Source organism: Lepeophtheirus salmonis, chromosome 12, assembly GCF_016086655.4.
Source record: "Lepeophtheirus salmonis chromosome 12, UVic_Lsal_1.4, whole genome shotgun sequence".
In the NCBI taxonomy this organism is placed as follows: Eukaryota; Metazoa; Arthropoda; class Copepoda; order Siphonostomatoida; family Caligidae; genus Lepeophtheirus; species Lepeophtheirus salmonis.
The window spans coordinates 11,513,496-11,540,985 of record NC_052142.2 but is presented as its reverse complement, the minus strand read 5'-3'; the positions used below and the strand labels follow the sequence as shown (position 1 = coordinate 11,540,985).

The window sequence follows — 27,490 nt, the reverse complement described above, 5'->3', positions numbered from 1 at the left end:
TCAACTACTATTTCAATGAGTTCTTATACTGTCTGGAGGAGCACAAGCTCCAATAATGCAACCTGTTTTGGTAATGATTATCCATTTTTATGGCAAATATCTGTTTGTAAACTCATATGATCTTTGGCCAATTATAAAAGAATAATAGTTTGTCGTTGTGGTTTTTTAACGGCATCGCATGGTGTTTTATTGAACTATTCCATTTTGGTTAAGCATTTTAAATCCCCAAAAATTGTTTTTGAGACAAAAATGATGGACTCACTTCACGTTCACACCTCAAAATAAAAAGTAAATATTTTGTAAAAAGTTTTGTAAAGTAAATCGTCAAAAAATAATTGAACTAATTATTTAAACGGATAAATTTGCCTTTAAAAATAAAGTATCAACTTCAGTTCGTGTTTTACAAGATTATTTAGTATCAGTTTCATTCAAATGATATAATATTTATTTAATATATATTCATTTTGTAATAATAAAATAATTCATTCATTACGGTAAACAAGTGTGATTATGTTGGGTGTCGAACAAGAGCCGATAGGAAACTTCCTTCTGGTGTCGGATTACATCGATTTCCGAAATCTTAAATTGATAAAATAAAATAATTTTAAGTAATATATAATATAATTCTAACAAAGGATTCACCCAGCTTGGGAAGTTACTTTTGAGTGGGTAGAGAATTTACAGACACTATGTGAACCAAAGTTGAATGGTTTTGGAATCTCATAATCTAAATGTTGGATTCAGACCCCGGATTACTAAATAATATTTGTAATTAAGAACCATTAATTGTTATACGTTTGTAGTACAAATGAAATTGTTATTGTTGATATTTTTTATATATTTATATCTTAAATTTGATTTCAACATTATAAATTCTGTTATGCATAAAAATGTTGATTTGAAAATAGTCTCATATTTTGTATTTTGAATGAAAAAATTTTATTCCGGCTCTACAACCCAGATTATAATTATTTTTTCTATTTTTTTTTTCACAATGTAATATAATTAATATGACAAAATTTTATAATTATTGTAGGAACTTATTGTTACTCATTGATCTGCAATATTACTTGGTTTGTTAAATTTGACCTCAGTGGCATCAAAGATCATTTTTCTATTTTGGAACCTTACGTTTAAGTTATCAGGGATGTAGATGTCTATGAGTTCATTGGGCAAGAACATATCAACTTCTTTAAATTGATAATACATAAAGTTCAACCATAGTTTATTTAAAACATAATGGTAATCTCAATATCATCTATATTTTCAAATGGGTTTATAAATCTAAGAAACAACTCGTCTTCTCGAGATAAAGACTCGTTTTTATAATTTAGATTATCAACAACCAAGAGAAAAATAAATAGAATAAATAATAAACGATTACTGAAACAAATGGAATTGTTTGGAACAAAACTTACTATAGACTAGGTAATTAAAGAGGGATATAAAAGGTTGGCTAAATAGTTTGTTGTCTAACATAGGAAAAAAAAATATTTGGGAAAAGTCGATTTATTTTATAAGATCAAATGATATATATATATATATATAAATCTATCTACACCCCTGTTATAGAAGCTAACTACTTTTTTATATTCTCATGTTTACAGTACTAAAAATTATTATTACGATTATAGCATTGGATTTTAATACTCGTCATTAACAATATACTTCTCAACTATATGTACCTAAACATTAATTATTAATTCTTAATGACTCATAAAAAAATCAAACAAATATTTCAAATGTTTATTGGAAAATAAAACAAAAGAATTTGACTTGATTAGGGACTTTTGATTAAATAATTTTGACTGATGATTTTTTTTTTCTTTTTTGTCTATCGGTGTTTTTGTCTACTTAGGGAGTTGTTCTAAGAATATTAAAATTTGTAGGCTGGAATAAATTATAAACATTGCTTCTAAATTAATAAGCTATTAAAGTAAAAATAAAAACATTAAATATAAAAAATCTAATTATACTAGTACATGACAAGTTGGCTACGAATCTTTAATTAGTTTTGTTCATATCAAATCTGGTTTTTGAGAATTTTCAATTTGTTACTTTTAAGTATTTTTAGCTTTTTTTATATCCTTGAGACAAGTTATGAAAGAGAAAAAAATTAGTAATACACATTTATCCAGAAATTGTACGTTAATTTTAAACATGGAATTATAGTTCGTATGGAGATATCCAACCATGAGAAAACCAAATTTAAAGGTTAAAAGTTTGCCATGTTTAACGGTTTTATTTGGAAAAAATAAAAGCTCGATTTTTCAATTGGTTCAAGCCAAAATAATTTCAATTTTACGTAATTTTTTTTTTCATTTACAAAATAGTATTTGACTCTAATATATTTAGTGCAGCAGCAATATCGATTTTTTCAGAAGCAGATATGTCTATTAATACTTTTTTTATTATAAAAACCACTATTGCAAATCTTTTGCATAATTACTAAGGATGTGAATATTTGGTAAATTGGGACTGACATATACTTTAAAAAATATATATGTCAGTAAGAGCTCTTATAAATAATTCCTCCCTATTTTGAAAATTGTAACCTATTAGAGAGCAAGGAACAATATATTTTATAGCTATCATTGTCAACAGATATGTCGTATTTCAAAGATATCCTATTTTGTATGACATTTTCTCAGGAGTGGTTTTTACACTTACCGCAATTTAGCCAATATTTTCATCTTTAATAATTATTGAATAGTGTGCATTCTGCAAATAAATTTATTTGCCCAACCATGATAATTATAATGCTTAGATTTACTGTAATTTGGCCTTAAAATATTGTAATATTTTTAATTTTATTATTATAATATTTAATTTTATTTTGTTTAGTGAATCCAATTTTTGTCCCAGAATGCGTCTGGAGCGAGCAAGAATATGAAGTAGCATCTTGGGCCTTTAATAAATGGAGAAGACATCTATTTACCTCTTTACGAGATGATCTTTGGGGCAATGCCATTTTTTTAAAAGAAGCGAATGCTATATCTGTTGAATTAAAAAAAAGGGTTCAATTTCAATTTATTTTAATATCAGACACACTTTTTTCTCCTATTCCTCAAGATATAATCGCTACTAGGGACCCTGAAGATGATGATAAAACGCCAGAACCTAAAACTATAGTAGCTGTACAAGTTTATGATATGAAAAACGATGCTTATCATGTTTGGAGTTTAGAAAAACTTAGGTAATGTATTATATAATAGCTTAATTTATCATTATCAGAATTTAGCATTAAAGTGATTTATTGATTAGAGATATATCGTAAATCAAATCAATGATAAGCAAAAATAATAAACAATTGAAAAACTATTAAAAATGTTGTTGAAAATTGATTGGGATAGTTTTTTACCTTACCTTGTTTAGAGGACTGAAAATTTGTGGAAAATAATTATCAATTCTCAGGGGCCACACAACAACAATTTTTGAAGATTGTTAACCTTTGATTTTTTTAAATTTTAATTAATTTAAGATTAAACACCTATAAATCATTAAAAAAAAAGTGTAGTGTGTATAGTGGTGGAATTAGGAGAATAGTGTGATTTATAAAATCATAAGGTATGACTTCTATAAATCACATTATAAGTACTAATTCTATGATTTTACTACTTCACTCTTTTTTTTAAATATTTATAAGTACTCTATTTTTACATGGCTCTTTTTCTTTTTTAATCCAAGAGTATCTACCTTGAAAAAATAAAGGCCATCTAATTTTATTTTTTTTACTCATAACAGCTTTTAACAAATTATTAAGTAAGTTTTGTTTATCTAACTAATAGCATTTCAGTTATTATATCTGCCTATCATTGCTTTGATGTAGGAAAGGAGTAGTCAAAATTTTTAGATCGAGGGTTGCATTCAAAAATTGGATTCTGTCTGAGTGCAAAACTGTAGGTAGTCAAAATCATTAACCAACTGTTCAAAATTTTGGGTTGGCTGTGGTAATTCTTAAAACAGAGTAAAAGGTTTGAGTCTGTGATCAGTGATCTGTTCATTGATTTGTTAATTTTGAGTATTGAAATATTCTGGTTACAAATGTAGATTGATGCAAATGTCACATGCACTCTTCTTGTAAAGTTTCAGAAGAATTTTAAATTTATATAAGGTAAGAAATGCATAAAATACATTCAGAGATTTGATTTCACTTAATTTATCCAAAGAATAATCTGAATGCAAATCTATCAGTTCTAACTGCAGTTCTTCTTTTTTTTTCTTCAACATCGCCGACAAAAGGTGAGCTAAGTAAATTAAACTGATCTCCTATTGCATAGAAATCATCAAATCGTCTGATAAATTCTCATGTAATACTAACAGACTAGAAATTCCAATTTTCTAACAATTATTGAGTGAAGGCAGTTTGTTTTTCGAATGTGGTAAATGAGCAAAAAAATTTCTCCTTCAACTGCTTGGCAAAAATTTCAAATTTCATGTGGAAGGCTTTTACTTCCCGATACAAATAATGAGTAAATATATTCATACCTTGTAGTTTTGTGTTTAATGCATTTATTTTTTGCAATATTTCAACAGCACAACCAAAATCACATAAACATTTTCCACATTCTATTTCCTTTTAAAAATCATGAGAAATATTTTCTATATCCAAAACCCAACAACTTCTGTTTTGATTCCCCTCAATATTTTTAGTGGTTATGGGACGATTCCAAAAAAAAAAAACATTTTAGTAAAAAATTGGGATTCCGATTCTTTCATATTTTAAATAATAGTTCAAAATATCATTTTGCTATAAATTTCTAAGAATTACAATTGATAAAATAAGTAGGCTTCCTTCATTTTATGTAAATAATATTCATAGTGATGTCCCGAAACTTGAATTTTGCTGCATGTGTATTTTTGAATTTCTTAAAAAAACAGTCAAGGAATTACGATCTTTACTCGTTACACGCTTGAATGATCGTTAATTGCTTGAATACTCGTTACCCCGCTGAATACTTGTTACTCACCCTAAGACTTTTGTTCTTTAAAAAACTCGTGAGACAAAAAAATTATATTTTTTTAAAGAATTATTGAAACTTGTAATTGAAAAATTGTTTTTGTCGTTTATTTTCCAAGATTAACTTAAAAATGAATTGGACTAATTTGAATCATGTTCATTCAGTGTAAGCGTAATTCAACAGTTTATATTGTCTACACATCAATATTTTACTATAGTCTGGATATAATATATAACCAATATGTTTTTAGTGGTACTGATGCTAATTAATATGTGGAAAGATAAAGGTTTCTATACAGTTAATATTTTATTTTTTTCATATTCATTCTTAAAGAGGAAAAATTGATTTAAAAAATTGATTTATCGAATATAAATAAATATTAAAACTTTGACACGTAAATTAACTTCAAGTTGTAACTACTATTTAAACAAAGAAGATAACGATAGTTACTAAGATACTTCTATAGTACTGAAATGCTGCAATTACTAGAAGAATAAGTATTATGTTTAAGCTTAAATCTCTGCGGATATGCCAAACGAATTAGTAACGAGCAGATTGAAAATCAACTTTGACCATTCAGATTTATCTTAAGTAGCGGCCCCTCCCTCATGCATTTGGAAATATTCGTTTATTAATTATCATTCATGCACACCTTTTTGTCGTATGTCTATTAGTCTGAGGAGGATTTTTATTCTGAGGGTATGCTTAATTAACTACGTAATTCCATGCAATTTCAATTACTCCCATTCGTCTAAAAAAAATTAAAAAAAGAATACTTTTCAAACGAATTGGAATTAAGAATACAAATTGCACAAAAGTAAGCAAGTTTCTACATAGAAAAACGAAAGAAAAGATTAGAAAAGATAAATTATAAATTTCACATAGTAAGGAAGTCAATCTTGGAAGATTTACATGTTATAATCGGCTCGAAAAAGAAAAACAGATAATCCCAAGTGATAAATAAAAATACATGAGAATCAAAATCGCAAATTAAACATTATTATGGAATGCCGATTCCGATTCCAGAAAAAACAGCCAATTACCAGATTACGATTAATCGTCCCATCACTAATTTTTAGTACTCTTCACATTTGAGCACATTTGAGTGGTAAAGTACTTTAGTAAAGGGAAATTCCAGCATTATGGATGTTACATTCAGAGATAAATTTGGAAACTGCGCTTAACATTGACAAGAAATTTATTTGAATTAGAAAATGGAAAATACATCTTTTAGTTACAATTATTAGGATAAAAATAAGCCTGCAATATGAAATGTTTTAACCCCATATATTTTTACAGAAGTAACATAATGCCTAGCGTTTATGGATATTACAAAAATGAACAAGTTTTTTGGACTCACTGAACACATGATACAAACTCTATTAATTTATGTTGCCAAGAATAATATGTTTGATATCATTTTATAGGGAAGAGTTTGAAGTACGCAAAAAGCATATTTAGGAGGAAAAATCCTGTTAAAGAAAGAATAATAAAACATTGTCGTTTTTGTGTTATGTATGTTACACGTCTGAAATAGACAAAAAAAATTATCGAAAATGGGGGTTGTCCCACATTTGCGCAACTTCTATGGCCCACTTAAATGGTTAAACCAGTTTGGAGGGGAATCTAGTTTAGTTAGATAGGTTAGTTTATGCAAATTGTTTGTTGCCAATCAGAGAGCATGCAGCCCTTAGTTGGAAACAACGAACTGTGGACTCTTCAGTTTGAGAAGAGAGTTACTGGTAATTGACTGTGCACCTGGCTAATGTATGTCTATCTTTTCATTCTTTCCTACAAAACCCCATATATCTATCACGCACAAACTATCAACCAAATACATATATCAACATATAAGATCAAAATTATTGGAATAACAATAAACATACCGAATATTTGTAGTTATAATCAGTCCAATTCACTCTGCCTGGACTGGTTTGGAGAAAGGATAAATCCCTTTGTTGCCCATGTGAGGACTTAGATGTTAACAACCTGATAAAAACTAATGCAGGACTTGCCCTTTATGGGAGGGAGTGCGATGACTAAACCTAACACTTCATTTTTTTCGTAGGAACTGACTTTCGGGCCTTGTGATGTCTTTTTGTGTGACAAATCCCACAAACTGTCAGTTTGTTCTGAAATAGACGAGTAGACAATTCCTTGCTTTCATGAGAGGTGGGCAACAGTCGTCCTTGTCAGAGGATACAGGTGGTGGGAATCTGGCCTCTTCAATGGGAGAAGTTGAACCTTTGTGTAGAGGAGACGACTGAGATTCTGGTGGTTGAAGGGAAAAAATGGAGGAGTTATGATGTCTGAGCAGTAGAGTACATCCTGTGATCGATCCGTCCCATGACATAATCTCGACATGATGTACTTCATTTGTGCCATGAATGGTGGGCAGATCTTCCGACTTGGCCTCCAGCTCTTGTCTGTCTATGAAGCTCTTAATCTCCTGAGGATCCATCTTTTCGATGGTGATGACTGGGTACCTCTGTCAATTACTCGGGAGAAATCAGCAGCAGTGTAGAAAATTCCCTATTGTTCGTCCTGCCATCCCACTTCACCTTGCTTGAAACACCATAGACTGCTCCCTTGCCATGGGCTGTTGTAAAAAAGTGCAACTCAACATGGAGATGGGAAACATATGGTGGAAAATTGATGACAAAAAGGTCCACAGATGTTTGTACTTAAGCTGGGAGGCAGCACAATCATTAAAAATCTGAATCTGCCTCACATTTCAAACGTAATGTAATGAGATGTATAAAAGCATATTTTAAATTAATATCATAAAAAAATACTTCAGAAGGACTTGTCTAAACTAAAACTACACAGTGAACCACATGTGCAGAGGCCTATTAACAATGTGGTATAACCATAAACAAGATACAATGTTATTGACCTGTACATATATCACTGGGATTATCCACCCATAGCACTCGGAAATAATAATAAAAAATAAGACCAAGTTGACAATTGCTGCTAATATGTCATTTTTATCAAAGTTAGCTATGCTTGGAATTTTGGCTGACATTGCTTTCAAAATGCAAGATTTATAACAACTTCTTCTAAAAAAAACGTTATAGACGTTCGATGAGGCGTCCCATAAACAGGGATCATAACTGCATGTTTCACCAGTCAATGGAAAGACACAAAGCATATAACTCATTGACATATTGTCACAACAGCACTTCCTGATGAAAAGTCAGGTTAGAAGACATTGGTAGGTTATTTTTCTTTTTGCCATACTGGCCATTCAGAAAGTCATACAATTTCATTCACTGAAAAATAAATGTTAACAGTATTGCGTCTCCTCATCATAGTAAGAAAACATATATTTGCATGAATATTGTGATCAGACGTATTTTGTACTTTAAAATAACGACCTTGATAATACATTTGAAGTAGGTTTTGAAATTAATATGGGTAATTTATTTTTTCATGGGGAGGTTGACATTTGCATAAAATTGCCTCAAAATCTACATGCATATCTTCTAAGAAACTTCAAAATTGACGGTGTTTCAGTCCGATTGCTCTTATTGAATACACTCCATGTATCCATAACATGTTTGATTTGCAATGAAGATATAGAGAGACTTCCTTCATGTATAATGCAATGAAATGAGAACACATTGTGCAGTAGAAATCTTCACTGATTCGATCGTTAAGACGTCTCATAAGACAAGATCAATTTTTAGTGATGAAGTTTATTATTAGTAAGAGCTTTAGTAAAAGAAGAGCAGGGGAAAAAATAAACAGTGGTCCCTTCTCTATGTTCAGGAGTTTTTCATTCTAAGACGTCAGTTGATTTTGAAATTTATCACTACATTTGGGAGGAATTTCATTTTTTTAGAGGGTGTAAATTTAATCAGGAAAATCTCAAAACTACATTTTTAGGTATATCAGTTGAACGAATATTGATGTTTCCTTGATCCGTACTATATATTATCAATATAACAGTTATTTTATTCAGTTTTGATAATTTTAAGATTATTTGCTATAAGATTCGTGGGCCGTAATTTGCCCACCTCTGATTTAGAAGTGTCACTAATCAAAAATGTATCAAAAATTTTATTTCCCAAAACTCAGCGTTGGATTGAGTTACGGATTCAGAGTTTCATTTCTTAGTTGGAGTACTATGAATGATATTACATACCAAATTTGTCCAATCCGTTTCTTCGCGAAAATTTCTAGTGGAATTACTCAAATATGATATGACCTGAGATTTTAAATAAATAAGGGACAAATAAACATAAAGACGATTTCATAAATAAATCTTTTAAGTTATACATCATTACGGATTTGAATATCGGTGAACTTACGCCGACCGTATATTTAAAGATATATATATGCGGGTAAGAACAAAATATGAGTCCTAACATATCAGCTAGCAAGAAGCACTCTAGTTTAAATAGTTATCTCAGTCAGAAAATATTTCTTCCTTTTAAGTAATCCTATATTTTTGAAATTCTCTCAGGAGAAGTTTTTACTCTTATCTCAGTTTAACCAAAATGCACCTCCCTATCAATTCTTGATGATACATCAGGTAATAGGAAGCATCTATCCCATTGTTCTTATTACATATTGTCTTCCATATCATTTTCTCATTATTCTCGTAAGTATGTGTGTACACTTTACTATTTTTTTTTGTATATATCTCAACTAGAATATAATAATAGTCTATAGAGAACCAAGCCTGGCACTCTGATTTTTGAATAACTTAAGCTTTTGATTTCATTTTATTACAAAATGGTCAATACTACTGCATTGGATAAGTGAATGAACAGCATCAGGAATGGAGACACAGGTATTGTTGGGAGGGATGCATACAGTTGGATTCTTACACAGCAGTATCAGTTACAATAAAACGGCAAAATGATAATAATGGAGCGAGTATAAGAATGTTATCTGATAAAGATTTAGGATTTAGGTAAAATATAGCCTAAATTATTTAATAAGAGGGCATTTCAGTTCTCAACTATATGTATAGGGGTCAGATGAAATATATGAAGAAATAAGTCTTAATGTATTGCTTTAAAACATGAACGCAACATGGATGAATGATTCGGGATGTTTTTTTAATCTTTTAAAAACTATAAAAAGAGGTCTTAATTTGCTTACACCAGTAGTTTTTCAAAATTTACCTGATGAGTATTATGTGAAATTGCTATGTTGTATAAATTATTATTTAAGTTACCGTATATACTAATATTCTGTAACAATGCTCGAGTAATAATTTTACCAAAGCCTTATAATATTGACTACAGCTTTCTGAAAGCCTATAGACCAATCACACTAACTAATACCATATTGAATGGTACACCTAAAATTCGTATATTGAGTCCCTGACGTTAAACGTCACAATGATAAATCAATTTGGATTTCGAAAAGGAAAGTTCACAGACTCGACGATGGAAAAAGTAGTAGATAAAGGTGAAAGTGTAGTAGTTCTTTAAAAAAAAATGACCTAATAGTGTTTTTTGACATAGAAGGAGCATCTGATAATCTTCCACTTGAAGCTAGAAAGAACCTTTTGTTATGTTTGACATTGATGATTGTACAAACAAATGGTACAAGTACTTTTTGAAAAATGAAAGGTTGAATATTCTCGACAAAGATGTAAAGTGCCCTTCTCGCCAACAAAAGGATGTCTGCAAGGTGGTATTTTATACCCATTTGTGTGGAACTGTTCTAACCAACATATAGTTCTATGTACTTGGATAAATTAGTCTATTTATAATTACAGTAACTTTATCATCCTTGATATAATTAGAAATGTGTGGACAAGTGAATAAAAATGACTCATGTAGAAAGAAAAAAAAATATCAAAGAATGGCCAAAAGAAATAAAGCATCCAATTTTGATGTCACATTAATCTAGAATTTTCAAAATGTTAATTGAATACGAACACTCGAGGTTATTTCATGCCAGACCTAGTATTACACATGCTTCACAAAGTCAGTACTACTGGATTAATAGTTGTAAAAGATTGGTTATGTGTTGTATGTCTAAAATCGGTTCCTATACTTCATTTTCCAAAAATAGGAGGCCTACCTGAATTTAGAAAGCAATTATCAATACATTTGGCGAAAAACCTCAGTTGATTACGCTGGACTGTTATTAGTCCCTCCAAATAAGCAAACTAGAATTACGTAGAAGGCATATATATGCTTGTTTGCAGATATGGCTACGAGAACTTTTCGTCTAGAAGCTGTATTCTCAGTATCTATGTCTGAGTTTCTAATAACTCTCCGGTGATTTATTTACATGTCGTTAAGGCATACCAGAAGTCATGTGGAATGAACATGGCAAAATTTTTGTTAGTGAATCAAGGGATATCTAGAAATTTATTAAATTAAATAAAGACGAAATAGTGTTATTAACATCTTAATTTGGGATTAATTGGTAGTTTATAGCACCTAGCGTACCTAATCGAAAAGGGCCTGGCAGTTTGTCAATTCTTGACTTTTCTTATCTTAAGGTATTTGCAATTATCTATTAATAATGTCGAATGTTGAAAAATAATTATATCCAGTCTCTATACTTGAAATTATTTATTTTGGATTTGTGATAGGGTGTAACTTATAAATTAAGTTTTGTCATATCTACTGTAAATCAAATTCCTCTGTTTGATTTTCCTACCAACATAAGTGGGAAATACTATTTCGTGGGCATGCTCCCTAATGATTGAGTTATTCCAAACGAACCATATTGTCCAACTCTCTTTTATTTTTTTCTATTTGTGTCAATAGTATTATCCTAGGAGTCTATAATTTAAAAGGTTTTGCTTCTTCCTATCAATCCGAACATCTGAGAATGCTTCTAATAACTCATTATCTACAAGTTATTTTTCAAATTCTGACGGTATTATATCATTCTCAACTGCCATATTTTTTTTCGTATGATTGATTGCCTCCATCCATTGTCTTGTAATTGAGTGGGATAGCTCTCATGTAGAATCTTAGGTTTTTTTACATTTACTCCATGAAATAAACATTACAATACAATCTTCAACTACAATTATATCCCCTTCAACTTCTTTATTTCCACATCCAATCTTCCATTTAGTTATTCCTAATTGAGAAAATGACTTCCCAATTGCTCCACTAATACCATTTTTAACGTGTTTCTCATATGTAAAATATCGAAAATGCATTTTTTTCAAAAATTTATAATCTGTGATTGTTGCTTCATACCTTGAGTCACCTATAGAATAATCATATCTAACTAGATATTTATCTCTTTTATCCTGACGTGAATCGATGGCAATGGGCTAAATTCAGTTAAATGTTTAATCAAAACCCGGCAATTTATTCCATTTTACTCCAAACACATCCTTGAAATCTTGAAATTACACAATTTCTTATATTTCCTACATTCTGTTTTTTATTTTGGAGATTGATTTTTTTTTATTAGCTCTCAAGCTATATTTACAATTTATAGTCCTTTGATCTCTTCTTCTCATACCCATATCTCTGCTTTGATATTTTCTATTAGCTTTTTAGATTTTGTATATCTTGGTTTTTGTATATAAGCTTTTATCGTCTTTTATTTTTTGCTGTCTCTTTTACTAAACAAACATCGGTCACCTTTTGGAGAGGCTATTCCTGAAATGGAACAGCATTACTTTCTTTCTTGTGTCTTCATCGTGTGAATTAAAAATCAATTTTATTTTTACATTCCCCTCAAAACACCCGCATTACCACATTTTATAATATAACTCTGCTCGACTACTATTTTTCTACGTATCAATGTAAAAATCTTCAAATGGTTGAGCTTCTTTTCGATATATATTGTAAAATATTTCTTTATTCAGTATAATGTTATATTTAAAAGGAAAAATCTTTGCATTAAATACAAAATCTTAGGATCAGCTAAATCTGACGTATTACTGATTTCAATCAACAATCTCAATTTTTCACCCATCTAAATATCTACAAACGAGGTTTAATTTACCAGTTGTTTCTCCTACGAATATTATTCCATATATCCTAATATTATTCAAAAATCAATCGTCATTCTACAAAGTGAAATACATTAACTTTCCTCTCAATAACTCAGATTAATTATAAGTAATTCTTGAAGGAAATATCCACACTCTCAAATTTATTCAAATAAGTACTTCGCCTTACCAAAGTATATTTTATTGTTGATTTCATACAATCTCGATCTTCAATAATTGAATTTATATCCTTCGGTTGAGATTTCTTTTCACACTTTAACTCCAATAGTTCAATAATATCGTTTAATATATAAAATATTTCAATTGCTAGTTGATTGAGCATACTAAGAGTTTTAAATATATTCGCTCGATCCCATTCATTTGTTACTATAACTACATGACCTTAATATGGATTCACTTTCTACTTAATAAAACTATAGCTTTTAGCTTTTTAATTCGTAGCGTTTACGTAGGCTCCAACCTGATATAAGCTAATCAGGAAGGAAGGTTTTTTCAATCTTGTAAACTTTCAAGTTATCCAAATTGGTCCAATTTATTGGTTAATAGCCGAAAGCGCCATATAGAGTATCCACAACTTTAGTACTTTACTCTACTCTATGTTCATGTAATGATACAATGACAGGAAATTAGTATTGATAATATGAGTTACCTTAATATTATGAACATATCCAAATATGATCTGAACAAATGATGTTACTTCGCCAAATCTCGTAGCGTATGATATCCTTAAATATATAACAATAACAATTAATAAAAGCATTCCAGCATTTGATTTTTTTTTATTATGTTGTTATCTTGAATACAATGCAAAAAGATGTTTCTGATAATAAAAAATCTCATTTTGAAGCAAATATTTACTCTTTTTTTTAAAATTACTTTATATCATAATTACTAGCTTTAGTTTAAGCTAGTAATTATATCATAATTACTAGCTTAAACTAAAGAATAAATCTTATATTACAAACAAAAAAAAATTCCCTTAAAAAAGGTTGATTTTGATTGATTTTTTAAATTGGTATTTCAATTTCATATGGAGTGTTTAATTCAAGGTTAACTTGAACAAAGTTTCAAAATAAAATTAAATTAAAGGGACATTCTCAAACCACATGTACATTAAGGGGATCTTACATATAATCACGTTGAATCATTATCAGGGATGGTGGGCCAACCTAAAATCAAGTAGATATGAGTAATATGCCAAGATGGCACAAATGACGTGACAGTGAAAATGAGACAAGAATCTGATAAAATAGTACTATATTTTGTCATTATTAGGACGTACCTATATTATATATTTGATTTATACTTTAATTGAAGATACATAATAAGACTAACTGCTAATCCTCTTCTTCTTTCTTTAATCTAATTATCTTATGGAATTTTGAAGCAACAACAAATACCATAAAAAAATCTTTAAGACATGGGGAATCGATCTTCTTTTATGAAAAAATAAAACTTATTTACGAAAAAACAAACTTTCCCTTGAGAGCCCATATAAGTTATAAAAAAATTAGGATGATGACTTTTTTTTTCTTTTTTTTTGTGAAAACACTGATAATTGAGGAACATCCATGGGAAACATAAGAATATTAATTACATTTTTACAAAAATAAAACTTATTTCTGCGTTGATTAAAAAAACTCGATTAAATTTTAAAACTGAAAGGTGTAAAATGTGAATGATCTGTTCTTGACCAATTAATAAAACTTCATATCGAGTTAGACATTAAATGCAAACCTAAAAAAAAACTTAACATAAAAAATTTCTACAATTAAAGTGTGCTTCAGTTGTAATTAAATAACAATTTTCAAGTTTAAATAAAAAATTTCGATTTACGAAATGGTCTCCAGATAAAGAATTAAATTTGCATTTTCATAGAAACAAACTTTTTGTTTTTTTGAGTTTTTTCTTTTACGTGGAAAATTGATTTTTGTTTTAAATGCTAAATTACAATTAATCTTCTTAAAGTTGGGTGCACTGAAGAGGCTATGCACTCATTTAGCACACATATCTTCTTCCTTTTTATTGGTATTATTATCATTATGCAGTAAAATTCAAATTCAAAAATAAATATGAAATTAGGTGCAAAATGTCATTTCATTTGTTAAATAATTAAATAAATTTTTTAGACATTATCACCCAAATCAAAACTTTAAATAATATTATATTTTCAGACAAAGACTTGAATTAATGAGAGAGATTTGCCAAAATGAGGCTGAAATTTCACCTGCGAGTTCTGACGAACACTCGTCTAGTGATGAAACTGGAGATCCATTTTATGATCGTTTCCCAAGATTCCGACTAATTGGAAGAGCTTATGTATATTTGAGTAATTTGATGTACCCTGTACCCTTGGCCCATCGATTAGCTGTTGTAAATGAACATGGAGATGTGAAGGGGTATCTTCATGTGTCTGTACAATCAGTAGTAAATCATGCGGTGGAAGATGAAAATTTTGATGGCAGCGGTGGAGTATGTCAATCAGCCAATGTTTCATTTTCTGATGATTACCTACAGATAAATGAGAAAAATGTTTTTGTAAATAACAAAATAAATGAGGATAACTTAAAGAGACTTGAATATGATGAGGAGATTAACCATGAAAAGCAAGAAACTTTTGATGATCTACCAGAGCATTTAAAAATAGGCAAAACATTTACTATCAAAATATCTGTACTTCAGGCCTATGGAATTTCATCTGAATATACAGATATTTTCACTCAATTCAGGTAACAATTTATATAAATATATTTCTTATAAATTCGGTAACATAAAATGATTAAGGCTCAATAATTAATCATTATTATTAAATCTGATAAATCTAATAGTGATCTAACTGTTGTGCTAACACAAATAATATCCACTCGAATTTTCTACGTTTTTGTTATTTTCACCTATACTTCAGCTCATATAAAATGTAATAGCTACTGTAAAGGATCATTCTAGAGAAGGAGGCTGCACGCTATAAAAATAATTAAATTTTTAAAATATAGAAAATATTATATAACTAGAGTTTTATAAATTATGACATGCCGGTAAGGTAAAAAAAAGAAAGAAAAATAAGAGGAACCCAAAACATGGTATGTTTACTAGGAATGCACATATACGAAATTTTGATAGCCTGCCCTCTGCCCGCAAACTTTGTCCATGTATACCCTCTTCCCTAATTAAAATCCTAAAGGAATATATCTTCCTCCTGATATCTACATCTCTAATTCCTGCCAATGTCTTAACTCGATACGGAGCGGAATTTGTGTTTCTTTCCTTCCACCCCGTATTTAGTAAGGACCTAGATAGAAATTCCTTCGATGTGGATTTTCAATTCTGGTCTGAGTCCAACAAAGACTTCAACTGATAACTCCCAAACAAATCTTAAGATTACTCTTTGTCATTCATGGAAACATTCACTTTATACTTAAATGACCACAACTATGGAAAATAAAACAAACTCTTTAGATTGCGAACTTTAGTTCATATTTTATACAACTTTATATTTGAGGGTTAAGAACTATGAAACAATAAAATTAATTTTTGTTTTTTTTTAGATTGAAAAATCTTTCAAGATTAAATAAACATTCCCTTTGACCTATATTGAAAATTGAAATAATAAACACTATAATGAAATAATATATTAATTTTTTTTCAGTTTCATAAATCGTTGTCAAGAAACATTTTCTTCAGAACCCATGAAACATACACAAATGAACAAAAACTGTCCATTAAATTTTTTTCATGTTCAAAATGTAGGTTAAACTTTTATCTATTTTCCTGAAACTGTGACTTAAGATATACTTTCTATTATTTAGATAACTGTTTCAGTAACAAAATCTTTTGTTGAATATATTAAGTATCAACCAATATTATTTGCCATTTACGGCCGCTCACAAAAAGAAGTTGATTTTCTATCTAGCAATCAAAAGTCTAATATTGGAACAAGTCGTCCTGCCCCAAAAGGTATGCTTCCTGCATCCTTACCAATATCTCAGCCGATCAAAAGTCATAAAATAGCAGATGAATGGCAGCACTCTTCAACTAAATCAAATGTTCAATGCCCAACCCAATCACCTATAGAATTCAACGAGTCAACTTTAGTACATGTTCATAATAAACATGATATCCTTGTTTGGTTTGAAGTTTTGGAATTAGGTAATACACTCATTAAATAAGTCATTATTTCCTTTTAAATTTTCTGTAATTTAAAGCTTCATCTGGTGACTACGTTCCTGTTCTGGTAGATCATTCAGATGAACTACCCTGTAGAGGTGTTTACTTTTTACATCATGGTCTCCAACGTCGTATTCGCATAACGATTGTTCATGAAAAATCTTCAGATATCGTTTGGAGGGATGTTAGAGAACTTGTTGTCGGAAGGATCCGTGTTACACCTGAATCAGATATTGACGATGATTTGGATGGTAGTGTCTTAAGCTTAGGACTGTTTCCAGGAGAATATTTAGAATACCAGGGTGAAGAAAGATCGATGTTTCGCTTTGAAGCGGCATGGGACTCATCATTACACAATTCCTTGTTATTAAATAGAGTAACCCCATCTGGCGAAACAATTTATATGACAATATCAGCATATTTAGAGGTAAAAATTACCAAAGAATTGAGAAATATTCTTACTTATAATTTTTAGATGGAAAACTGCTGTCAACCAGCAATTATAACAAAAGATTTAGCCATGCTTGTTTACGGCCGTGATGGGCGGATAGGTCCTAGACTTAAGCATCTTTTTCAGGGTACATTCCGGAATCCTGAAAGTAATCGACTCACTGGTGTGTATGAAATGGCCATTAAAAAAGCAACAATTGGTAGTCCAGGCCTTCAAAGAAGACAAAGACGCGTTCTTGATACATCCCGCACTTATGTGCGAGGAGAAGAAAATTTACATGGCTGGAGGCCTGAAGGGGATAATTTAATATTTGATCATCAGTGGAAGTTAGAAAAAATTCAGAGACTTTCTGAAACAGAAAAAGCACGACATTTTTTACTTTTAAGAGAAAAGCTGAAAACGGATAAACCTTTGTCGATATTAAATATTAATAATCATAATTTAGATAAGTCAGAAAAGGTAATATCAATTATTTTCGTTATTTTTTGTTTAAAATATTTATAAATCATTAGGAGGCATGTAATAAAGTCGCAAAAGCAAATTGTGAGAATCGAACAAATATAAAAAAACGGATGATTAATATAGGCAATAAAGAACCATATGAGCCCCGAGAAATGACTGTAACTGAGCGAGAAGTTTCTTTAAAATACCTCAATTTAATTCAATATCAGTTGAATAAAGAACTATCCGCATTAGGCCCAAAGCCTAACTTCACCGAAATAAACAAAAATATTCAAACTCCATCTGATATTCATACTAGTGACTCCATCTATACACAAAATATTAGGTAAGTCAACAAATGATCTTATATGTAGTTAACTATAGAATAAAATAAATTTACATAAGATTTTCTAATATTTTTCTTTTGTTCTCATTAACTGTAAAATTAATTAAGTTATTATTTTTTCATATTTAGCACTTCTGAGCCGCAAAGACCGAAATCGTTAATCTTAGACAATTTATCGGGTCTTTTTGGAGATATGGAAACTTTATCTCCTATGCAGCCCACTAAATCTCCAGTCAAAATATCTCCTTCCAAGGTATTGCTGATTCCAGAATTAGAAGAAATACGAGTATCACCAATCATATCTCGTAAAGGTTATTTGAACATGTTGGAACCAAAGACGAAGTTATGGAAAAAACGTTGGGTATTAGTTCGTCGTCCATATGTTTTTATATTCAGAGATGAAAAAGACCATGCCGAGAGAGGTATAATTAACTTGGCACATGCAACCACAGAGTATTCCACAAATCAGCAAACAATAATCAAGAATACTTTTCGGATTATTTCTAAGAGAAATGTTTATCTGGTCCAAACTGCTGACGAAAAAGAACTTCAAGATTGGCTTTATGCTATAAATCCTCTTCTTGCTGGACGTATTAGGTAAGTATAATGTATTTTATATGATTTAATTATATTTATATGTACAGGTCAGCAACATCAAGAAACCGGTGTACAAATGAGTCTTCCGCTAATAAAAATAGTAATATATTATTTCCTTACTCTTTTAACGATTAAAATTATTATTTTAACAGAATTGTCAAACTAAATATAATTCGACTACCATTTGATTATTATATATTTAAGTTCACTCATTGATGACGTATGTAAAAATATTGAGACAGGCATATTTGCCGTAAACATTTTCGTCCCTGGGAGATTTTGATGTAGGTGAAATTCAATGATTTTTTTTTTTTTTAATTATAGATTCGAATTTTAGCTAAACAGTTGTATCTTACCTATCACTTGAGATAGCTTCACTGATATCATGAAGGTATATTTTTCAACTGAAATTTTTTGAATTATATAATTATTATTCCTCTAGCATAATTTACCTTAATCCCTACGTATATTTTGATGAACTTTTTACAAAACCTCTTATTTTTCTTTATTTACTAGCTGGGGTTAAGGGGAATAGAAGAAGAGAATGTGCATAAAGTGATTGAATAGGTTGCTGAAATTGTGAAGTATTGTGCTTCTACTAGCGTATGAATAAAGATTGCATCATTTACTTGAATTGGTTGGCAAAGTAGGATTTTAGTTTCACATGAAACCGACATCAAAACTTTTTATGAGACTTTGCAGAAACATTTTTGAAGAAGGACGCATTTAATTCCAGAGCGGATCATAAAGCAGAGTCTTTAAAAGTAAATATATATCAACAAAAGGATGGAGATATTTGAAAGGGAGCTTGTCAAAATGATTTAATCGTAAATCTTCCTTGGTCGTACTCTTCCAGATGAAATGTCATTCAAACGTCCAGGAACAATGCACCATGCAAGAAGGATGACCGAAGTAAGATACTTGCTTCAACTTCCAAAAAACAGTGTAAAATGAGAGTTTATTTCAAAGAAATTCAGTTCTATATAATGGTATTTATTGATACAACTGAAAGACCAAAATAATTAATGTTAAAACAACGACTAAAAATGACTCTTGATAAGAAAATATGAAATGATAATATTTGTACTTTAGAAGATTTTGCGACCAAAAAAGAACCATCACTTTTTTTATTAAAATGAATATGTCAACATGGTTTCTATATGAGTATCCAGTCTTGTGAAGTAGCATGGACGACAATAACAAAGCACAAAAGATAGAAAAAAAGTATTGAGGTATTCAATGACAGTTCTGAACATGTTGTAGTCCTGATTAGGTAATACAATAACATTCTCAACAAACTCAAATCATTCTTAAAATTGTGTCCGAAACCTGACATTTTTTCCCGATTTGTGTTATAACAGATTGGTTAATTACTTGAATTAATAGTTGGAAAAAATAATAGTTAGTTTCATTTTCAAAAATTACTTAAGATATAATGTTCTTCATCTACCCTTAATGACGAAAAAGTTGCCACTGTATGCAGAAACCAATAAAAAAATAAAAATAAGAAGTCATTATAACTTGTAATATTTTTGGACTAGTGAATTGTTGATATTGGGGGAAAGCTGTTAAAATATTTGTTCTAGATAAAGTCCTCATCTAAATACTAAATATGATGTCCTTCTTGGGTATTTATTAGGATATAAGAAAAAATTTGTAAATTTGGGTGGTTGTGCTACTCCTATATATTGATCATAGTCAAATTTTGTACTACCTTTTTTTTTTTTTTTTTTTCAAAAATAACTTTTTGATACCTTAGTAGGACTATTTTTCCCGAATAAAAAGTTTCCTTAGTACCACTCCAGTATATACGTATACATGCTTGATATACGTGGTAGAGAAGTAAATAAAAGCGCCATCCTAGCAAGGTTATTAGAAATACAAGGTTAGACCATAATGTAATCGGGCTAGGTATAATTTTCAATCTGATTTACTGTACCGACGACTGGGTAAGACAGGCAGATTTTGACAAAACCCGCAACAACTTATAGTCTATGAAGTCACTATTGCTAGACTTTTCAATTTAATGTATAGTACCGGCCACTGGGCAGGGAAACCAGATTTTGACCAAACACGCAACTACTCATATGACGTCAATATTCAAAGCGTGGTGGAAGTCAAACATATGTCGTACATGTGTTATGGTATAATCTTGTATTTCTATTAACCTTGTATCCTAGTGTGTGTAAAATAATAATAACAGTGGATCGGTATCCCATGGAAGAGGGCGATACTTGAAGCTTAAGTAAAAAAGTATCCTGATCGTTTACAGTTGTTGCCAATGAGAAAAATGAATGGCATTCCAATTAAAAAGTGAAAAGAATACTGACTTGGGAATCCAAATAAAGGTGATTCAAAACGAGCGGTTTTTTCCAGTAGGGATTTTTTTACAGGCACGCGCGATTTCTGTCAAATTCCTACGTCATTTTTTTACAATTCTTCATGGAAAGATATATGCCACAACAACGTGTACAAATTGTTCAATTGTATGTTAAGAAAATTAGCGTTCTATGAAAGAAGTTTTCCATAAGTTACGCCAAACTTATGGTCCGCATAATCGACCTTCAGAATCCACAATTCGCAGAATAATCGAAAAATTGGAAGTGGCAGCAACTTGTTGGGATATCCCGTCGTCTGGTAAGCTACATACAGCTCGCAGCGTAGAAAATATTACGACTGTAGCGAAGATTGTGTCTGCACGATACTTGGTTTCAACATGACGGTGCCACTTGCCACACAGCTTGCCTAACAATGGACTTATTAGGACATCATTTTGGTGAGCGATTAATTTCACGTTTTGGCCCGGTGAGTTGACCACCAAGATCGTGTAATATCATACCTTTGGACTTTTTTCTTTGGAGCTACGAAAAAGCAAAAGTCTATGTGGATAAACCAGCAACAATTGAAGCATTGGAAGCAAATATTGAGTGAGTTATTCGTGAGATTCCGTTCACAATGCTCGAACGCGTCATCAAAAATTGGCGCGAAAGAATGGACCATTTAAAGGCCAGTTGCGGCCAATAAAGTTCTGACCAGAATATAATATTTTATGTGTTTTATTTCTACAATCCAAAAACCGCTCGTTTTGAATGACCCTATAGAAGGAAATAGCTGATCATCAAATATCTATCTGAAAAAGTCAAAAATACAATATGAACCAACATTGTGATGTAACTAACACCAGTAGGTGGTAGCATTTGAGTTTGTTAAGCATATGTTGGCGTGAATTGCGATATTAATTTTTCATCTGGCCTCGCACCCGCATCAGTGAAAAAAAAAGAAGAAAAGTGGATACTATGTGTAGAGTTTTTCTAAAAAAGAAACAAAAATTAATGAAACCCATGTATGTATGCTTGGTATTCCAGCAGCAAATATCCGTGTTTCAAAAATAAAATATTTGGCGCCATTTTGAAACTCACAATAATAAAAAAATATATCTCCTTGCTGGGAGAAAACAAATGTTCAATGAAATGATAATGCGTGTGAGCAAACAATAATCTCCTTTCATCAGAAGAGGAGACGCTAGTGATACTGTGGTGTAAACCAGCTATCTAATATTTTTACAATTAAATTTAGCATCAAAGCCTTATAGCGATGTGGAATTGGTTAAAAACTGCATTTTGAAGGCTGCTGAAATTGTGCGTTGTGAGGAACGACATACTTTTGGCAACATTAGTTTGACAAGACATACCGTGGAATTTAGGAACTATCGGCAGGTTTAGACCATCAACTGAAACACAAAGTGAAGTCATTTTTGGTATTTTCTGTTACGATTGATGAGAGTACTAATACTACGGACGTTGTCTACCTTGCCATATTTATTCGTGGTGAATAAAACTTTGAATTGTCACAAAGCGTTTACCCATGGCAGACACCACGACAGCTGAGTAGATTATACTTCTTTAGTTGGAGCGCTGGCCCAAGTTAGAGCGGAATGCTTACTGAAAGCATAGCCAATGATGGCGCAATAGACTACAAACCGAAAATGGGGAAGTTAATTTTAGAAATTGCATTGCATGTTGCATCAGTAAATCGCTAAAAATGGATCACATCATAGAGCTGGTTTTCCAAACTGTTAATTTAATTTGAGCCAGATATTTAATAATAATCATTAATTTGAAAACCTGCTTAAGGACTGAAACATTACCTAAACGGAAGTACGATGGTTAATCAGAGGTGCTGTGCTGTATTGTAGCACTTCTTTGATTTACGCAGCCAAATGGGGCAATTTATGGAGAAATATGGTAAACCTGTTAAGGAATTACAGTGCTCACTATGGCTACAAGTCCTTGCATTCATGGTTGACATCACTGAAGACTTGAATAATCTTAGCAAAATGTTGCTAGGACCGTAAAAAAAATTGTATCACAGTATTATGACACCATACGTACATTCAAGTTAAAGCTTTGGGAGACATAGATGAAAAGCCGTGACCCGGAACATTTTCTCTGTTTAAACGATATGCATACATCAATCGTCAGTTTTGATACAATACGTCACAAAGACAAAATTTGAGGGCTTTCAGTGAGTTTGAGAAACGATTTCAGCTTTTTAGAGAACTATAGACAGACTGAAGCAGTTTGCTCACCGTTTCACAGTCATAGCTTCTGATTTGAACGTTGACATGACACTTGAAATAATTGATTTGCAGTGTCATGAAGGATTGAAGAACAAATTTGTCTCTTTGGAGTTGGACACATTTTAACAAGTACCTTCTACCCGGCTATTTATCATTAACAGCACTGGCTTTAAAAATTATGTTCATGTTTAGAACTACCTATCTTTTTCTGAAAGTTTTTTTACGAATGAAAATTAATAAAACGAAACGCACTCAAAGCTCACATTTACATGAGATTTTGCTTCTCAAAATTATATGTCTAATATTGATGTTCTTCTCATTTATTTGTTCAAAATGCATTCCAAATGTTGAAAAAGCATTATCTTAAAGTTCTATAATGTTTCGACCGGATGTTTTGCACATTGTTGCTACCACTGTGCTTAGTTATGCACCACGCACTTAAATAAATTTTTAACTGAGTAAAAGTGTTATAAAAATTGCACATACATTTTTGGAGTTCATAATTTGCTCATAAATGTATTTGATAAAAGAAAAATTCACATAATAAAGATTTTTATAATTGATTTATTCTTTTTTACAATGTTAGTTACTAATATAAAGAAAAAAAAAGTAGTTTTATTGTAAGTTTCATGTAATTTTGCAATAATTTTACTGGCCAGTCTCATTGAGATCAAGTTCATTGGATAAAGTTTCATCGAAATTGATTTGAAATTTTTGTTTTATGCTTTAAATAAGAAACTAAATTTAGATTACATTATTAAAAATAGACGTATTTTTTATTTTTATTTTTGCTTATTCATTATTATTGTATAGCTGTTAGGTACAAAAGAAAAAAAAATAAATATATATATAGAAGAGACTCATATGATTGTATAATCCTACCTGTAAACTTATTCCTACGATTATTCCAAAAAATATCTATATCATTTCCTTGATATGCATTGAAAGAATTACAAGTTCTCTTTCTTAAGTTAGTACCTAAAGGAATATGTTTTATGAGCAGGAAAGGTTGATTTTGTGCATTTTGAAGGAACTTTATGCTAAATTCGGCACTAAGTTCCCTTATATCTCTTCTGGGTTTTTTTTTCCAAATTTTGTAGTCTCCAAAGAAAATGGTTCTCCATAGTTAGTTGTTCTGGGTTGTATTCTGTTTATGTGTGTATGCACTATTTAAACATGGATTACTTACGATAAAATACTAAACTAATGACGTGATAATTGCCAAGTTTTTCTTTCAAATGAATGGGATGACCTTCTTGGGACCACCCATCAGAGGAATGTACTGTCAATTTATCTTCATCGTCAATCACAATTTAAATAAAGTATTCCACAGATTATATTCTGGTTACTAATTAAAACATTATGGTGCATAGTCTGAATAGTATGTAGATTTTCTCATCATCATTACAACATTTACTAAAAAATCGTACATATAAACATAATTTTCTTAATTTGTTGATTGCACTTATGACAATATGGTATGGATTGGTGCAGTTACCAATGAAGAATACGATAACAAAGACGTAAATACTAAGTTTCGCTATCCTTGTTTTCAATTTCAATCTTATAATTGATCTCTTAGAGATTATGTTTGCTGGATTTCCAATACCCATGTTATATGTGTTATAACAGTACCAATATGAGCGGCAGGACGACAGTTCAAAGTACTTTTCACACCTTGTATTTTTTTATATATCTAAATTTCTAAGTAATATTGGGAATTATCGTAGTTCAGTATTCTTTTTTATGTCCATATAAATCATAAAATAAGTTTAAGATATCAACAGGGAAGTAAAATTGACAAAACTTCCGGAGAAATTTATCCTAACTTTGAAATTCCCCCCTGAGAGATATAATTACAAAAACCCTACTTTTTGGCAGGGTGATACCTCAACATATGTAAAACAATTTGTCAAAGTATCATTTTCATATGATTGTTAATCAAATACTTGCAAGTGTATTTCAGAATTATTATTTAAAAAAAAAAAAATTGCTTGTACATGTATTATTGCGAATTTTTTTACTTGAACCAAGTAGCCCGAGGTGAATGTTGGCAAAATTGAAAATGATTTTAAAAGACACAAAAATATCTATTTACTTGGCCCTTTTTTAAGGGAATTAATATACATGAAGGATATATGCATCGATGATAAATCAAAATTTAAGTGCCTCAAAAACATTCTTAACAAGCATAACCCCTAGCTACAATGCAAGGTGTGATAGCTTAAAAGAGGGCTTACACTTACTCAATCAAATAAGCGTTGGAATTGGAAGATACGAAAAAGCAGACTTTTTGTAAGTTGAATAAATAAAGTTTATTAGCATTTAGTTACACAAATTATAAATTACTAATGTTAATAAATATAATAAGAATTAGAGCTTAAATAGGTTATCAAAATCCAGGTTTGGACGTTGAACGGAAAAATGAACAGTGTTCACTCATTCAGTTCATCCCTTGAACATCCTTATCTTTTTTTCGTGACTATGCGTTTAATTATAATTATTATCTTTGATGGCTGCTGAAATATAGTTTATTTAGTATAATTTTTTTCAATCCGTTGCTTCATTTAATTGTATCATTCACTGGAAAATAAGTCATCTCAAGATAGCCTTCAAAATTACAAAATATTTTTATTGTACCAAATAAAAATTATAATGGACGTAAATACATTTATTTATCTAGTATCTTGTAAAGTTTTTATTCAATCTGTTTATATAAAATACATAAACTTTAACCAGACATTAGCTCCTTCAATCTTTATTACTGCACTATATAAACGTACTTTGTCTTAATTTTAAAACATCTCCTTCTTTTCAATATGTATCATGATACTAGAATTTCATATGATACCATTCAATTCCAGATATTTAAAAACATCAACTGTACTCTGTAAATCATGGAAATTTTATTTAATTCTTTTGAGAGTTGTGTTGTTTTATTGAAATATCATATTTTATTATATTACAGATTTTGATGTAAGAAATTCGAGTATAACAATATCTTTCCCCGCTCTCCAGGCAATAAATGATAATTATTAAAAAAAAAGAGAAGTTAAAATAATCAAAGTACTTTCGTATTCTGCAGTAATAAAGATTAAAGGTGCTATTGTCGGGTTAAAATTGATGAACGTCTCACAAACACATTAAACGAAAACTTTACAAGATACTAGATAAATAAACATTTTATTGGTCCATTATAGCTTATACCTGATCCATTACAATACATTTGTAATTTTGAAAGCTATCTTGAGATGACTTATTTTCCAGCAAATGGTGCAATTAGACGAAGCAATTGATTGAAATAAATTTTAGACCTGGTGAAATATTAAGAATACTTCCATGCACGCCTCCTGCAAAAATTTTATCTTCGTAAATCGGCATTTTGTAACATACCTACTTTATTTGCTCTATTTTTGGGGGAAATGTTATATATAATTGACACTTACATTTAGATTTTCATTATGAACTCCAATCCAAGGTAATTAATTTACTGAATGTCCAAAATACTATGAAATCAAACAGTCATATATTTTTGGAAGTTGCCCACCCATAATTATTTAATAAACTTAGAGAGATACATATGTTTTTAAGGCCAAGAGCACACACAGTTTGATGAATGGGACTAGTAAGCCGTGGAGGATTTATAATTGCAATTTTAAATTCAAATTATTTATCTTTAACTATAATTTGCAGTTGCGAGTCTTTTAGTTCCTAAATAATTCTAGTCGATTGTATACCTTCATCTTCCAGTTAGTTAGATTTAGTTACTCATTTGTAGGCCTCTGGCAATGGCACTACAAAAAAAAAACGAATTGATGATGTTTGACTCTTTCGCCTACTCTCTTTTTTTTATTTACATGGTATTGTGATCAACCCTGCAATCTAACAGGGCCAATCCGAATCAATTTGGTACCCTATGCAAAATATTAGCCAAGAATATGTATATTCAATATTATACTGTTACACAAAGCTGAATATATTAATTGTCTTAGAA

General features: G+C 30.4%; 1 protein-coding gene across 5 annotated transcripts in view; it reads left to right on the top strand.

The window, feature by feature from the left end:
- unc-104 (kinesin family member unc-104) overlaps positions 1–27,490 on the top strand; it is a 66,225-nt gene that overhangs the window by 23,828 nt on the left and 14,907 nt on the right. For 3 of the 5 annotated variants that reach the window (XM_040722677.2, XM_071892154.1, XM_071892155.1), the window contains exons 8-16: positions 2,845–3,196; positions 15,093–15,647; positions 16,565–16,661; positions 16,725–17,064; positions 17,121–17,509; positions 17,558–17,992; positions 18,046–18,320; positions 18,450–18,917; positions 18,965–19,017. In XM_040722677.2, coding sequence (XP_040578611.1) covers positions 2,845–3,196; positions 15,093–15,647; positions 16,565–16,661; positions 16,725–17,064; positions 17,121–17,509; positions 17,558–17,992; positions 18,046–18,320; positions 18,450–18,917; positions 18,965–19,017 — 2,964 coding nt within the window. Of the gene's footprint in view, positions 1–2,844; positions 3,197–15,092; positions 15,648–16,564; positions 16,662–16,724; positions 17,065–17,120; positions 17,510–17,557; positions 17,993–18,045; positions 18,321–18,449; positions 18,918–18,964; positions 19,018–19,241; positions 19,309–27,490 lie in introns of all 5 variants that reach the window. The other 2 variants (XM_040722675.2, XM_040722678.2) reach the window with 2 other exon arrangements.